Source organism: Macaca thibetana, chromosome 11, assembly GCF_024542745.1.
Source record: "Macaca thibetana thibetana isolate TM-01 chromosome 11, ASM2454274v1, whole genome shotgun sequence".
Taxonomy (NCBI): domain Eukaryota; kingdom Metazoa; phylum Chordata; class Mammalia; order Primates; family Cercopithecidae; genus Macaca; species Macaca thibetana.
The window spans coordinates 5,705,686-5,723,149 of NC_065588.1; the positions used below are offsets into that span (position 1 = coordinate 5,705,686).

At 46.4% G+C, this 17,464-nt stretch overlaps 1 protein-coding gene across 1 annotated transcript in view; it reads right to left on the bottom strand.

Moving 5' to 3' along the window:
* The window catches only part of ANO2 (anoctamin 2), a 363,519-nt gene that overhangs the window by 47,688 nt on the left and 298,367 nt on the right, over nucleotides 1–17,464 (bottom strand). Inside the window, exons 17-19 of the mRNA XM_050747557.1 lie at nucleotides 5,601–5,712; nucleotides 3,322–3,379; nucleotides 3,078–3,178 (exon numbers count right to left, since the gene is read on the bottom strand). Coding sequence (XP_050603514.1) covers nucleotides 3,078–3,178; nucleotides 3,322–3,379; nucleotides 5,601–5,712 — 271 coding nt within the window. The remainder of the gene's footprint in view (nucleotides 1–3,077; nucleotides 3,179–3,321; nucleotides 3,380–5,600; nucleotides 5,713–17,464) is intronic.

The following is a 17,464-nucleotide window of genomic DNA, read 5'->3' on the forward strand; positions in this document are numbered from 1 at the left end:
TTCTGCTCAGAGCAAAATAACAATGTACTGGGAAGGCTGGTGTTTTTCCCAGATGTTTGAATGGGGACGAAGACTTTTCTTTGTAGTTGTGGAGAGGTTGGCCTCATGGTTTCAAAGGGGCCAGATGTGGCTTTGGTACCGTCTGCATATTCTCGGGATGTTTTTCCATAACAAATGATGTCTCTCTAAGATGGTAAGCTCAGAGAGAACAAGTGTCATCTGCCTGGAACAAGAACAAGCATCATCTAGCTTTGCTTGACTTTACCACTGAGGGACTTTCTGCCAGAAAGCAGGGAGCGGGACACAGCTTCAGAGGCTCAGTTTCTCAGAGTTGCTGACTTCCTGACTGGTGACTAGAGGCTGGCTTAGGCAAGGAGGTGGAGTGAGGCACCCAGACACCAATGATCCCATGATCCCGCCAATCCTCCCCAAAGAAAACACGTGCCCAAGTGCCCTCTGAGGCTATCCCAGTACAAGGTCAGAAAAGCACCCTGCGTGCTTAGATCACCCAGTGTTAGAAGGGAATGTTGTGGATTCTCATTCCTTGAAGCAGGGATTTCATTAAAAATGATATTCTTTCCAGGTAAATTAAATTGTCTCCATTATAACTTTAGCTCTACAAATGTATTTTTGAGGAAGACCAAAAGGGAGCTTTCTCTGGGGACCAAGGGAGCAGGTGGCTCTAGTATAATTTTACATGGAATGGGGGATTGGGATATACATCCTCTCGTGGTTCCATTCAGCCCAAGAACCTAGGACTCCATAGTCTTTCCATAGATTGAGGGAGATTCTGGGTTTTTGCCCTTGCCAGGTCCCTGACATGCCCCAAGACCCTGGTCAAAGAACTGCCAGCTCATTGGGCCTTACCTTCTCCACCTATAGCACCAACTGGGTCATAGGTGGTTGTGATAAAACCAGAATCAGTCTGTTGTTTGTTTAGAAAAGTTATATATATATATATATGTTTTACACATATAAAAATTTGTATATAAATTTATATCTATCTGAAACATAGGTGTATTTTATAAAATGTATATATACATTTACGTATAAATATATGCATTGATATTTAAATATATAAATTTAAATATATTTATGTAAATATATATTTAAATATATTTATAGATATAACATGGAAAAGGCCCAACCTATCATGTTCAGGGCCCAGCTGGCCAAGCCTATCAGAGTTGCCCATACAGACACACACACACACACACACACACACACACACGTCTAAGGGAAATTATTTCTTTAAAGAAAAGGATGGCAATCCATCTTATAACATATGATGGTGGCAGTCTGGAAGAAATCTGGAAGACACACCCTGGAAGAAACCTCTCTGTTTTTCATTAATTTATGTATTTATGTATTTATTTTTAATTTTTAATTTTTTATTTTTTGAGACAGAGTCTTGCTCTGTTGCTAGGCTGGAGTACAGTGGCATGATCTCGGCTCACTGCAACCTCCGCCTCCTGGGTTCAAGCAATTCTCCTGCCTCAGCCTCCTGAGTAGCTGGGACTACAGGCGCACACAACCATGCCCGGCTAATTTTTGTATTTTTTTTTAATAGAGATGGATGGAATTTCACCATATTGGTCAGGCTGGTCTTGAACTCCTGACCTCGTGATCCACCCACCTCGGCCTCCCAAAGTGCTGGGATTACAGGGGTGAGCCACCGCACCTGGCCAGAAACCTCTCTGCTTTTGAAGGCTTCTTTGACTGCTCCCAAACATCTGACCTTTACTTATTCTGGATTCTGAATTCACACACAGAATATGCAGTTATATGCAGTCTATTTTGTCTCCCAGACTAAAAAGTTAAGCTCTGGGAAGACAAGGGCCGTTTCATCTACGTTTTTCTTTTACTGTCTTAGCAGTATGAGCCATGAGCTAGAGACAGTGGTATCCCCTGCAAGTCCCCCTGCAGTGTAAACAGTGTTATTCCTGGTTATGTAGCTCAGCGCCTACTCTCTGGCCTTTAAAGAATACAGCATTCTCTGTCAGTCACTTTGTTCTGAAACAAATGCCTTTGTTGCTTAAAGTAGCCACACTGAATTCCAATAGCTGCAGCTAAGAACCCTGGGCAAACACGAAGAAATATATTTGGAAAGAAAGGGATTTTAAAAAGTTCATTATTGGATGACTTCCCAAACAATTAATGTATCTCTAAGCAGATGAAAGTGTGTCACAGAATCTTATGGGTACTGTCTGACGATTACATCCATCCCAGAATGGTCATCTTTAAAGTGGTTTACAAAGAACCCTGGGCCTGGAACAAGCTGTCCATCTATCCTCCTAAGCAGACCTGGCCCAGCCTCTCAGTTACCCCTGGGCATATCTGTCATTCCCTAGCTCTCTGATGCTGGACTGCCTAAAAGCATCCCCTGAAACAGACTCTTCTTCCAAACCACAAGGCAATAGGAAGGAAAGGCAGAGGGGGTTACATTTTTCTTTGACCTGTAAGCATAGTTTAGCTTGCTCCATCCTTCCTTCTTTTAGGTCCAGTACAAAGTGAGTCTGTGTTTATTTTCGTGACTATCTCAATGCAAAACCTGACTGAAAGAAGTTCTACGACATTTTCATAAAACCCTGGGGAGCATAGGGGGGAATCCACGTGATAATAACTCATTCTGCATTTCACCAACTATTCCGCCCTCCCCTCCTAAGATTATGTATTCCACATTTTCTTCTTAGAGATTGTCCTCAATGATTCCATTACATTTCAATCGTTCACATTCATTTATCCACCATACCGAGTCTTTTTTACTCACTCACTGAGAGGACAAATAGCATTAAAATATTATGTACTCTGGGAGCCAAGAGATCTGACTCCTGGCTCTGCTACTTACTAGTTATGTGTACTTAAGCAAAGGGTAAATCTTTCTGAGCCTCCAACATCTCAAATCAGAATGGCAAGCAAGGTTTGCCCCATGGGGAAAGTTATCAGCAAATTGACAGAGAATTAAATCACCAAGCTGTCTAAGAAGAGGAAAGGCCATAGATAACCTGGTGAAAGCCTGGCACTTCTGGGCTAACCCCTGGCAGCAAGGAGAGAGGTTAGAGGAGTTCATTACGTACGGGACTCCAATCTCAAAGATGTTGTTCTGGATCAACTGCTTCCCCAACATGATGATGCTGAGCTGAATGCAGAGCTCCATGAGACAGCCCCCTGGAGCGCACTGCAGGGAGAAGATAAGGAAAGGACTGGTTAGAACAAGCGGAGCTCTGAGAAGCAGGGGCGCAAATGAAGCCATGCTGTGCTGGAGATAAGAATGGGGCTGGGTTGGGGTGCCAGGCATGAAACACCAGTGGCTGTACTTGCCTCTTCCATGCGGTAACCATCGAATACATAGACGTAGCTTCCAGGCCTGCCCACAAACCTGAAATCAAACAGTGTGGGAAGAGTTAGGGGAAGAGAAAGCATGAAGGGTGGCTCAAGGACATGTCTTCTGAGGGGAATACCACCACCACTGTCCTCTTCGAAAGCACTGGTCAGGGCGAGTGCTAGATCACTCAGGGATAGGAGTGCACACCGTTATCAACAAGTAACCCCCTGTAACACCTGGGGTTCACTTCTTAACCCAGTCAAATGTCAGAGGAGAGGGATAAGCTGGGCAGAGGATGAAGCTGGGCCTGGTGCGTGCGTGCGTGCGTGTGTGTGTGTGTGTGTGTGCGCGCGCGCGCGCCTAAACACCATGCAGTTTGGATTATCTCTAAGTGCACTGTCGTCACACCTTCTTCCCTAACTAGTGTCAAGAACACAGCTCTGATTGCAGCTCCTTAATAAGAGTTTCTCATTCCCAGGAAAGGGAGGGTGAGATGGACTAAAGTTGCAAATAGAGATTCCTGGGGTCAGAAAAGAAAAATTCTTGACTTCTTGCTGAAAATATTCAAAGGAATAAAAGAAGCTGGTCTCATTCCTCTTGTAAGTAGAGTCTATTTTATTGGGTGATAATAAAATGGTGCAGGTCGGGGAAGCAAAATGGTACAAGCCCACCATGGAACCAGACAGACAATCTGAATAATCCTACCTACTGCAGTGTCATCCCCGTGTTCATCTGTTGAGATCCTACTCATCCATTTAAGGCTGAGTGTAAGCCTTTCCTTTGCTGAAGTCTTCTTGTTGTCTCCGTTCATAACTGTTCCCCCAACACTTTCTTTACACCTCTTTTGATATCACTTACTGGATATAATCACTTACTGGAGATTACAGTGTGCTATTGCTAAGACTATCTCTTCTAGTATACCATCGTTCATCTAAGGGTCAGGATCCTTTTTTCTTGCCTAGAATGTCATATGCATGTAACTTGCTATTGCCACTAAATCTACACTGAAAGCACCAATGAAGTGTATACTTCTTAATATGGATAGTCTCTCTGCTTCTATAATTTCATGTCAGCCAAGGGGAGAGGTCCTGAGAAGGGGGCTGTGGTGTGGATGACAAACACCTCTGTAAGAAATTATCAAGTGTGGATGATGACAGCTCGTGCTATTAGTGCCTGCTTAACGAGCTTTTAGTTCTAGGGAAGCTTTCCTGATGTGTTGTTGGTTGACGTCTATTGGGAAATTTCCTTGTAGGTAGCCAACTGGCTTGATCATAAAAAAATATTTATCAAAGTGATTTTGCATCCAGACTGATTGTATAATAAAGAATTTCACTGGCCTTTGTCCCTGGTTCCTGCATGAACACCTAAATCCTTGGAATTTCCCGTGATAGGAGCATCTTTGTTATTCCTGGTAGACCCCTAGGACTATACCTAAATTTATGCTAATGAGATTACTCAGGATGTGGGCAAGCCAGGCCAGAAGGATCAACCATGTTGGTTGAGGCTTTGAGTCATGTGATACTAGCCCAATCTCAGGGCAAGGGAAGGGCATTGGAGATTGAGTTCACTCACATGGCAAATGATTCTATCAATCATGCCACTCCAATGTGCCAGGAGGGTGACACATCCTGAGGACATGGGAGCTTCATGATTAAGAACCTCCTAAACCTAGTTCTATATGCCTCTCCCATTTGCTGATTTGGATTTACATCCCTCTATTACTATAAAACTTCAGTTGTAAGTATAGCACATTTCTGAGTTCTGTGAGTCATTCTAGTGAATTATTGAATTTGATGGAGTAATGAGAAATCTGGAATTACAGCCAGTGGGTCACAACTGCCAGTGGCCTGAGAACCCCAGAGCTTGCCACTGGTGTATGAAGTGAGGGAAGTCTTGTGAGGGTCTGTGTCCTTAACCTCTGAAATCTGTATTAACTCCAGGTAGTTGGCATCAGAATTGCATTACAAGATCCAGGGTCACTGGCTAGATGTGAAATTCTCTCCTGCCTCATCCTCAAAGTTGGGAGACACAAATTCTTTCAAAACTTTCTCTTCAGGGCCTCCAGTCAAATCCCTGTAAAATACCAGGGTCATCAGAATCTCAAGATGCTAATTCAAAATGATTGCATGCTAGCATTCCTTCTCCATGGGAAGGCAGGTGGAAGTGGGGTGAGGATGAGTGGGCAATGGGGACAGGCTGACCCTATTGTCCTGACAGTAGAGAACCAAGTCTTAGTGAAAAATTGCCTTTCTACTCATGACACCATCATACTCACCTCCCCTTGAAAAAGGCCACATAGAAGATGGGGGAGTAGGCATTGACAAACTTGAGCAAGAAAGCTTTGAGGATCAGGCGCTCTTCAAAAGTCTGCTCTGTTTTCGGGACCTCTGTAAGAAAAGAGCGAGGCTGATGAGATTGGGGGGAGATTTCTCACCTCTCCAGAGTTTTGACCTAGACACAAGCTACTATCTCTCAGCTGACTCCTTCACAGCAAAAACCACGAGACCCATCTCTCAGGCACGTCAGATCTGAAGTCATCTGAAGCCCAGGTGGTCTGCCAGGTAATACGAGGTTACAGAAGGGTAAAAAAAATAGAGGATCACCGTCTTTCGCCGTCTTGATTCCTCTTTCTCTCTTTCATTTTAGCAGAAAAAAATGCTGAATGAATTTTGGCATTAATTTGGATGAATGCAGGAAAGCAGTCATCTGCATATGCTCTAGGTAACCTAAGACATTTCCCGGTCATTTACTCCAATGATGAAAGCTTGTTATAGACAAGATGAGTGAAACAAACAGCTTGAGCCTAAGATCTCAGACTCATAGGTCATGGGCCCAGGGTGTTCTATCAGGTCCAAGCAGAGGAGTCAGCTGGCATTCCCAGAAGGACTCAGAGACACTGAGCAGAAACCTCATAGGTGCCTTAAGAAGACTAGAGATACAGGAAGCTCCAGTGGACAACTGTTCAGGACACTCAGGAGGAACTCCACAGACCATGACAAATGGCATGGCAAGGACAAGAGATGACAGAGTGTTCTTAGTCCATTTGGGCTGCTATAACAAACTACCATAAACTGAGTGTTCATGAAAACCTGGCATTTACTTCTCAAATTCTGGAGGTTTGAAGTCTGAGGTCAAGGTAGATTTGGTGTCTGGTGAGGGCCTGTCTTTTGGCTCATAGACAGCACCTTCTCACTGTCCTCTCCTGGTCAAGGGGAAAGGCATTTCTCTCAGGCCTCTTACACAGGACTCTTTCCCATATATGTGTGCTCTGCCCTCATGACCTTATCACCTCCCAAACACCATACCTCCTAATACCATCACCTTGGCGGTCAGAATTTCAACATAAGAATTTTGGGGAACACAAATATTAGGCTTATCGCACAGGGCCACAGTCTTCAGAGGTAGAAGAAAAGCACTAATACTACATCATATGGACCAAGAAGCACAGCCTGAAAGGGTGCTGAGCAGAGATAACTGATGGCAGGGCCACGCCACCTGAGGAGTTCTGCATCCACATGAGACGAGTGTATGGGCCCCCTAACTTGCCTGCTCCACAAATCCACATATAGCTTTTGTAAGCATCGCTGAAGAAATGGACACAAAACCTTGTTTCTTCCACGGAATACCCTTCCCTCACCCACCTCCTTATGCAGAAATCCTTTATATCCTTTAATATCCAGGTGAGTTACTACCACACTCTCCAGATCAGACCGTACAACACTCACCAGATCACACAGTACCGCATCCTCCAGATCACACAGTACCATAATCTCCAATTCACTCCATACCAAACTCTCCAGATCACACGGTGCCACACTCTCCAGATCAGACCATACAACACTCACCAGATCACACAGTACCGCATCCTCCAGACCACACAGTACCACACTCTCCAATTCACACCATACCAAACTCTCCAGATCATACAGTACCACATCCTCCAGACCACATAGTACCACAATCTCCAATTCACCCCATACCAAACTCTCCAGATCACACAGTGCCACACTCTGCAGATCACACAGTAGCACATCCTCCAGACCACACAGTACCACACTCTCCAATTCACCCCATACCAAACTCTCCAAATCACACAGTGCCACACTCTCCAGATCATACAGTACCACATCCTCCAGACCACACAGTACCACACTCTCCAATTCACACCATACCAAACTCTCCAGACCACACAGTACCACACTCTCCAATTCACACCATACCAAACTCTCCAGACCACACAGTACCACACTCTCCATAAAACTCTCACAGTGCCACACTCTCCAATTCATACCAAACTCTCCAATTCTCCAGATCCACACAGTACCACATCCTCCACCACACAGTTTCCAATTCATATACCATACTCAAATACCATCTCCCAGATCACACAGTGCCACACTCTCCAATTCATACCATACCAAACTCTCCAATTCACAACATACCAAACTCTTCAGATCACACAGTACCACATCCTCCAGACCACACAGTACCACACTCTCCAATTCACACCATACCAAACTCCCCAATTCATACCATACCAAACTCTCCAATTCATACTATACCAAGCTCTCCAAATCACACGGTGCCACACTCTCCAGATCACAGTGTACCACCTTCTCCAGACTATGCTGTACCACACCCTCAAGATCACACCGTACCACACCCTCAAGATCAGTGTACCATCTTCTCCAGATTACACCGTACCACACTCTCCAGATCACACTGTACCACACCCTCAAGATCACAACGCACCACACACTCCAATTCACACCATACCAAACTCTCCAGATCACTGTGTACCACACTCTCCACATAACACTGCATCACAACCTCAAGATTACACCATACCACACTCTCCAAATCACACAGTGCCATGCTTTCTTTCTGGAAGCATTACTAGATGCCTTCAGCGGGTAGTTAGTAATCTTGTTTTCTTCTGTTATGCTTTATATGTCCCTGTGTTAACTACCCATACCTGCACCCTTTGAAAACTGACAACAGTCATTATCATTGATTCCTCCAGTCCATGTGTTTGGAGTCTTCCTAAGGCAAGGATTTAGGAGGAAGTAGTTTATTTGAGAGGGGCTCCCAGAAAGCTTTGTAAAGGAGTGGGATGGTGAGAATGAGGAGAGTGGAAACCTAAGATAAATATGCTCATGAACAGGTTAATGCTGCATCAACTGGGGTTCAGCCGCACTGGAGACCTCCTAAGAAACTGTGAAGCACACCTCCAAATTTGCACACTGAAATGGGAGATCAAACAGGAGCCCCTCCCTGGCTGAATATCACCTTTGGGGCTAACTCCCTGGCTCTTCCAGCTTGTTCTATGCACGGGTGAACCTGCTCCCACAATCAGAGAACGCTCATAGACAGAGAGTGGCAGGAAGTCATTGGTACAGAGGAACCATCTGAAGGTCACCTCCAGGGTGGGCCAGCGGGAGGTGGGTGCTGCAAAAAAGCATCTGCTCCCATCCTCTGTGTGTGACAGAAGGCACCATACATAGGTGTGCACTGTCATCACCTCACTTAACCCTCACCTTCCTGGGTGAGGTAGGCATTAAGTGTCACTTCTGTAGATAAAGGGAATTGAGGCCCAGAGAGGTTACAGCCTTGCTCGAGATCACATAGCAGGTAAGTGACACATGTAAGATGTGAACCCAGATCTGCCTGCCTCAAAAAAATAGTTGTTAACTACAACACTTTTTGCAATCAGAATGTTTGACCCATTGTTGTTTTCGTCACACACTCTCTTTCACCTCCCCACCTTCCACTCCCCGTCCAACCTGATGCGCCTAAGAAATATTTGTCCTTTGCAGGTCACATTCATCAAGCACCAGCTGTGTGTCAGGTGCCAGGCCAAAATGAATAAAGGCTTCCCCCTTCCTTCAAGGAGCTTCACTGAGCAAGGTCTCTGTGGAGAGGCTTTTGCTCACTGCCAAGTCTCTCCCAGATTGACCTGTCAGCAGCAGAGTATCATCTCCCATCTCAGGGCAGAAAGAGTCTTAGGGAAAGGCTGCATTGCCATGTTCCAGTTTCCCACACAGCACAGTGAGCCCTTCATTCACTGCCAATCCTACAACACTGTCTTGAGTATTAGGAGATGCTGTGCCACTCCAGCGATGACTGCTTTTGCTGGTGCATTACCAACGACCCTCTCACACTGCACAACTGCATGTGAAAAGATGGCCCTTTAGAGGAAGACTGAAGCACGTAGGCCTCCCCTGAGTCTTGAAGAGCCTCTAATGTGTCCAAGGCTTGAAGACCACCAATGTCGGGGTCTTTGTGTGGGGACTAAGCTGCCAGAGAACACTCAATGGGACTGAGAACTGTAGTGAATAGGATTACTTTGCTGAGCATCTTCAACTGCATAATGCATTGTTTAGGAAATACCGTATTTGGTAAAAATGTTGTAGAAGATTTAACAAAAATGTAAGTAGACACATACAGATTTTAATATTAAAAATTCATCAATAGCAAGGGTTGCTGCAGGAAGAATAACCCTGGAGTACAAGAGCAGACCCCCAAGAGTCTTACTTGTGTGAGGCCTCCCCAGCCTCCTGGATGAGATGGGGAGGGAGAGATTGGCCAGGGGCTCATCACATGCATTCCCTCCTCCTAGATACACAGCTAGATGGGGGTAATATGAAGGAGCTGTGGCCAGAGAGAGATGAGTGGAGGTGGCATATGCTGTTTCCAAGCCTGGGCCTCAGTGTTTCCTGTGAGGTCCTCTGCTCTCTCTCTCTTCCGTCATCTCCTAGGGAAAATGTCAATAGTACCACTGGAAAGAGGAAGCCCAGATTCCTGAATCACCATATGGAAGGCTGTCCTCCAAACACCTGGCTTAACTACAATAGGAGCAAGAACTAAATGTTGGAGGCTTACAACATGTCTCCTGAATATGCTCCAACATTTAGATGTGCTGAAACTGACTACCGCAGCTGGCGAGGGAAACTGGGACAGACAGGTCCTGAGGTACCACTTGTAACTTTCCTAAATGAAGAGAAAGACTTGCCCCAACTCAAGCCCTCGGAAAGTATGGATAGTGTTTCTGAGCAGGCCCAGAGGTCACTGAGGGTGCCTAGAGCCAAAGTCCAAGGCCTATATGCCTGTTGAGCCAGTGATCAGTTGTAGGTGAGGAGAAGTGTGTTTGAGAGAAACAGTGTTTGAGTGTGACACTCTAATACCGTCTAGTATAAATCACTGGGAACTGATTCCAACATCATCCAAACAACACATCCTCCAAAACTGAGCAAGTTAAACAACATTTTGGAGTTCTAAGAAAGACCTGCAGTAATTCAGAGAGGAAATTTCTAAGCTGTTAGACACAGTAGTAAAACAGTATCAGTGGAGAATGGCAGCAGAGCCAGGGGACCAACAGCACCTGTCATGATCCGAGCCTGATCAGAGACCTATTAAAGAGACAGGCAGGGGTGAGACTTCAGGATCCACGGCCCTGGGGAAGGACATGAGAGTGGGAAAGCTAAGCAATCCTTTGGTGCTACTTTGCAAAGAGCATTGGCCACCAGGGACTCTGGAGACAGCAGTGTAATTCTACAGGGGTTGAATTGGAATTCTATAGGGGTTAAATTGGAATTCTACAGGAGTTTTATTGGAATTCTACAGGAGTTGAATTGGAATTCTACAGCAGGAGTTGAACTGGAATTCTACAGGAGTTGAACTGGAATTCTACAGGAGTTGAACTGGAATTCTACAGGAGTTGAACTGGAATTCTATAGGAGTTGAATTGGAATTCTACAGGAGTTGAACTGGAATTCTACAGGAGTTGAATTGGAATTCTACAGGAGTTGAACTGGAATTCTATAGCAGGAGTTGAACTGGAATTCTACAGGAGTTGAACTGGAATTCTACAGGAGTTGAATTGGAATTCTATAGCAGGAGTTGAACCGGAATTCTACAGGAGTTGAACTGGAATTCTACAGGAGTTGAAATGGAATTCTACAGGAGTTGAATTGGAATTCTACAGGAGTTGAATTGGAATTCTACAGCAGGAGTTGAACTGGAATTCTATAGCAGGAGTTGAATTGGAATTCTATAGCAGGAGTTGAACTGGAATTCTACAGGAGTTGAATTGGAATTCTATAGCAGGAGTTGAACTGGAATTCTACAGGAGTTGAACTGGAATTCTACAGGAGTTGAACTGGAATTCTACAGGAGTTGAACTGGAATTCTATAGGAGTTGAATTGGAATTCTACAGGAGTTGAACTGGAATTCTACAGGAGTTGAACTGGAATTCTACAGGAGTTGAACTGGAATTCTATAGGAGTTGAATTGGAATTCTACAGGAGTTGAACTGGAATTCTATAGGAGTTGAACTGGAATTCTACAGGAGTTGAACTGGAATTCTACAGGAGTTGAACTGGAATTCTATAGGAGTTGAATTGGAATTCTACAGGAGTTGAACTGGAATTCTACAGGAGTTGGAAAAGCCTTCTGTGATATTCCCCTGCTGGTGGAAAGTTTTGTAGTTTTCTCCTTTTGGTCCCGCCTGGGTGGGTATGGCCCCCTGAGATAAAAGATCTGGGTGATCCTGCACTGCTTCACCAAATAATCATCTGGATAATGATTTGTGCTCACCGTTTCCAGCTAGCACTGCCGCTTCTGGCATTTCTTCTTTAGTTATGCGTGTTAGCAAACGCCCCGTAAGATCTTTAGCTTCTTAGGCCTTTCTCCTCCCTGCCATCAAGAGGCCAGGTCCTCCCTGCCTGATTTGTGCATATCAGGTCCTCACCTGCCTGAACATGCCACATCCCCATCTTCAGCCTGATTCTCATTCCCCTTAACTACAGGAGACAATTCTGAGGCCCAGTGGAAGTGTCTGCCATTGACAGATGACTTTCGGTTTCGAGATCTCATCACTCCGCAGCCTCATATGGCTCTGAACCCTCGCGTTCACCGCACCCCCACTCTTGCCCCACCCCCACATAGTTTGGAGGGCTTTTCTCCGTGAGCAAGGTCCCAAAGAGACAGCTTCCGGGCAGACCCCAGCTATTGCCAGATGTGCTCTACGATGAACACGCACTGAATGAATAAATGAGTGAATGAATGCTAGGAAAAATGTGTTTGGAAGAATGAAAAAAAAATTTGTCCCATATTAAAAATTCCCTGTCATATTCCAAGGAGGACAAATTCTAAGGAGGGACTTTTTTTCTGAGCAGATGACAGGTGTAACCATACGACAGGAGCAACCAGAAGACTCAAACTCGCCGACCTAACCTAAGAGATGGGGGTGCTGGAGTTGGAGGCAGGACCCAGCGGGTGAGGGCCAGTGCGATGGGAGGGGAAGGGCATAGAGGAAATGGACTGACAGGTGTGGGGAGGGCCCACTGGGAGTCTTCATTAAGTGCCACTGTGAGGTTTGCAGCGTGACCTCTTTGTGTGCCTCTCCACAGAATTTTCAATAATGATTCCTTGAAGGTGTTCTGGATTTGCTCTTGGGGGACTGCTGAAGGACTGGGTTCTGCTTCAAGATGAGCATGGGGAAGGAGCAGCAACTGATCTGGGTAACAAATGAGAGACATTAGGGAAACAGGCAGACACCGTGGAAGGCAGAGGAGGAGAAGAGGAAGAAGAAAGAGAAGGGAAGGGGGAAAAAGAAGGAGGAAGAGGGAGGAGGGATGAAAGGGAAGGAAGAAAGGGAGAACTTTTCAATAGGATGTTTTTTTTTTTTCCCTTTTTTCAATAGGAATTTGAGCCTCTGTCCAGTGTGCCTGAGGCATCCAATTTAACAATAACTCAACCACATCTCATCTCTTTTAAATATTTTTGGGGCAAGAAAACTTAAGCCCATGTCACCTAAAAAAATAAGCAATCAGATCTGAGGGTCTGAAAATTTGGAAAACATATCTAGAAGGTGATTGGTATGAGATGTGGAGTGGCACGTGTCTTTAATTTTATTTTATCATCCCCTTTGAACTGTGTGTCCTCAGATCTCCCAGTCCCTACAGGAATTTCCTCCAAGTTCCCTGCAAAGAGGATCTAGTCACTTCAGAGGCCTTTCCTCCAACTGGAAATGAGTGATTCCATTCCTCCACACTGATAAGTCATAGGCCTGGCTATTATTCATGAGTTTTATTTCTAAAAAACAGCCTGTGCCTGTGCTTTAGGGCCATGAGCCACCATAAATAAGGAGCATTTCCAATAAACGATCCAAATCCATGTGACAGGCCACAAAATCAGCTTGGCGCCCCAGCCTGGAGCAGCTCTGAGTCACAGTGTGTGCTTAGCCGAGCCTTCTGGGAAAGGGGTCTCAGGAGAGCACCTCCCAGGGAGGGAACAAATGAAGGTCTGAGGCAAGGAGGGATGCCACAGCCTGGAGCTCCACTTTGGCTTCTGGATCCCTTTCACAAGCCAACACAGACAGCCTCACCTACCTGTGACAGAGACTACATGGTTGAAGAAATGGGGCAAGCGGGCAGGTGCAGTGGCTCGTGCCTGTAATCCCAGCACTTTGGGAGGCTGAGGAGGGCAGATCACTTGAGGCCAGGAGTTTGAGACCAGCCTGGCAAACATGGCAAAGCGCCAGCTCTATGAAAAATAAAAAAATTAGCTGGGCGTGGTGGTGCACATCTATAGTCCCAGTTACTTGGGAGGCTGAAGCACAAAAATTGCTTGAACTCAGGATGCAGAGGTTGCAGTGAGCTGAGATCATGCCACCGTACTCCAGCCTGGATGACAGCAAGGCTCTGTTTCAAAAAAAAAAAAAAAAGAAAAGAAAAGAAAAGAAGGAAAGAAATGAAGAAATGGAGCAAGTGTTCCCAGAGGCCAGGTGGGATGGGGTGACGTCTGAAGGTCAGGAAGGGCTGTCTGCATCTCAGGCCACTAGGCAGGATTCCTCGTAAGACAGACTTCTGGAGGAGTCTGAATTTGAACCCCATGAAAAAATGGTCCATCCTTGCGCTCTGAACAACTCCAAATAAAGTACCTTTAGATTCCATGGCTATGGGGATACAAAGGAAGGGAATCTAATGGAGAGAGGGTGAGGAGGTAGACAGGCAACCCTCTCTATTATTCATGTGCCCCTAACATAGCACCTCCCCCGGGAAGCACCCCAGGTTGATTAGAGGCCATCTGGAAGTTTTACCTGCTTCCGACCTGTGGAGCAGGATCCCAACAAAGAGGGCAGACTCCACTTCCAGCCAGAAAGGACAATCAGAGGGAATTTCTGTGCAGAGCCATTCCCACCATCAGCCCTTTTCTTTTAAGTGTTAATCCTCTGCTGCATCATGTCATGAAAAAATATGAGTGCAAATGACCCAGCTGTAAACTGCCTTGGAAAACAATTAGTATGAAAGCCCAGCTTCATCCCAGGAGGCCAGCTCAGGACTGAAAGTCCCCAGAGCTCCATCCTAATCATATGGAAACAGCACGGCCAGGAGAGGACGCCAGCTGCAGGCTCTGAGTCTTGGAAAAGCAGCTCCTCCTGACTGGCGTCTTCGACAGCCCAGCTGGCAAATGCATAACGATGGCAGCAAAACAGAACAAGAGGATGCCCAAGCAAAAGTGCTTGCTCTTCCCCTTACCTCTCCCTAAGGCAGGTCACGCCTTTGCAAACAGCAATGTTTGCTGACAGCACAACCATCTGGGCTGCCCTTCATTTGGGAATCGGGGGCAGGTGGAGGGACTATCCGGGTACCTGGTGTGATGCTGTTGCCTTGGTAGTGCCATGGGTAGGGTGGAAATCACCCTAGGAGAAGTCAGCTAGCTGGATGACAAGGCAGCCAGCTCATAGCTTGAGGGAGCTGAGAGCACCTGAACTGGGGATCTGGAGGATGTACCTGAGATACTCCTGCGGCCCCAGAGAGCTTCCTACCACACGGGGCTTATCTCTCAGAGTCAGGGAGGTAACTCTTGCACCTATGCAAAGCAGCATGAGACCTACTGTGCTGGCTAGCAGCCTAGGCCAGGGTGACAGCGCCCCCGGCACATCCCTTTTAAGAAAAAAAGGGACCTAAACAGGAAGGGAGCCCTGGAGAGAGAGAGAGAGAGACAGAGAGACAGAGAGTGGGGGAGGGGAGACAGAGACAGAGAGAGAGAGAGAGAGAGACAGAGAGACAGAGAGAGGGGGAGGGGAGACAGAGACAGAGAGAGAGAGAGAGACAGAGACAGAGAGACAGAGAGAGAGAGACAGAGAGAGAGAGAGAGAGAGAGAGAGAGAGAGAGAGACAGAAACATATTCTGTTATGGGCCAATCATGAGAATCCTCCTATATCCAGCACCTACTATGTGCCAAGGACCATACAAGCACTTGACAATTTCCCTGAGATGTTTTTCCCTGTGGCAAGGACAGGAGTGAGGAGACAGCAGGAAGGTGTGCCCTGTCCCTAATCACAGGCACCCCTAACACCCCTGAGTCATCTGGCAAATGCACACACTGGTCTAGAACCTGAGGGAGGAGGCATACAGCCACTCCATCCTCAGCCCACCCCTCATGTCTTCCCAGAGGAAAACAACCCAGAGGAAAGTCTCCTGTCTTTCCCACCATTATCTTTTCTCATTCGACAAGTATCTATTGAGGATGATCATGTGCCAGGCACTGGGCACCAGGTGTGCAGTGGTGGACAATCCAATAAGCTCCCGCCGTGTGGAGCTCCCAGTCTAGAAGGGTGAGGGAGACAATTGCAACCATTTTAGAGAGCGGTGGGTGTTGAAGGAATATGTAGTGATATGAGAAGCAGAAGGAAAGGGCAATGGGAAGACTGTTTTGGTCAGAGTGGTCAGGAAAGGCCTCTGAGGAGGTGACCTCTAAGCTGAGACCTGCAGGGTATGGAGAAGTCAGCCCCAGGAGCTGGGGAGAACTCCAGGGGGAGGCATCAGCCTGGGCAAAGTCCTCATGGAGAACCCCAAGGCTGTGCAAGGAATTGGCCGGTCCACACAACTGGAGCATCCTGAGCCTGGTGGAAGTACTGGGAGGGGAAATTGGAGAGGAAGGCTGGAGAGTCAATGTGGGGCTCTGTGAGCCACAGGAAGTACAATGGGAAGCTGTTGTAGGTTTCTGAACAGGGGAAGGATGTGACGAAATTAAATTTTTAAAAAATCACAGAAAGTGAACTGTGGCGGGGGGGGAGGGGGGGAGTGTGGCGGGGAGACAGAAGTGGAAGCAGAGAGACAAATCTGTGAGTGTGTCGTTGTCCAGGCACAAACCAGTCAATGTGAGGATGAAACTTGTGAGAAGTGGTCAGATCTGGAATATGTTTGAAGGTAGAATGAACAATACTGACCAGCAGAATGGATCCTAGGGGTGAGAGAGAGCGAGCTCCAAGGAGTGAGAGTGCCAGGGAGAGACAGAAAGACACAGCCAGGATGGCACTTGGACTTGGAAGTGAGCATTTGGGTGACTGGTGGTGCCATCTCCTGAGATGGGAAGAATCAGTGAAAGGCACCAGATTTGGAGGAAAAATTATGTGTTCAGAGTTGGACACATTAAATTCTTGGCTCCTATGCTTCTCCTTGGCCCCTGTGATACTGTCCCCCAAAACCCAAAACCCCCAAACCCCGACTCATGACCCAAGGCCATTAGAACACTGTATGAACTGAGAATCATCCTTTGAAGTACCCAGCCAGCTTGGAGGAGTCAGCACCTCAAGCAAGTCTAAGCCTCAATGTCAAGGTTGGACTGGGTGATTTCCCAGGTCCTTCCTGCTTCTGGTCTTCTGTGCTCTACAATATGATTCATGAGGCTTTGACGGAAGAATAGAGGGGGACCCTGGGCTGGAAGTCAGAAGACCTTTCTGTCCTAGAGTTCCCAGATAAGGGAATTTATCTTTCTGAGCCTCAGTGTCCTGATTCATAAAATGGTACTTTCCTTCAACATTTGTTGGGAAATGCAGCATGGAAAGCACCAAGCATGGCGTAAGGGCTCAAAGATTTGCTCTTATGATGATGGCACAGCAAGGCGCTCCATCAGAGATTTGCACATTTGTTTCTACTTCTTTAGTAAAAGAGATGCTAGCAAATTAGCTAAAAATCCCCTACAGAGCCCTCTTAGAAGGTTGGGGGGCACATTTTGGCATCGCTTGGGGTGGTGAGGTCCCTAGGAATCACCGAGGGCCAGGGAGGCGAAATAGGCAATCGTAGGATCTGTGGCATTTTGAAGAATGAAGGTGGCAAGCTGTGTGTTC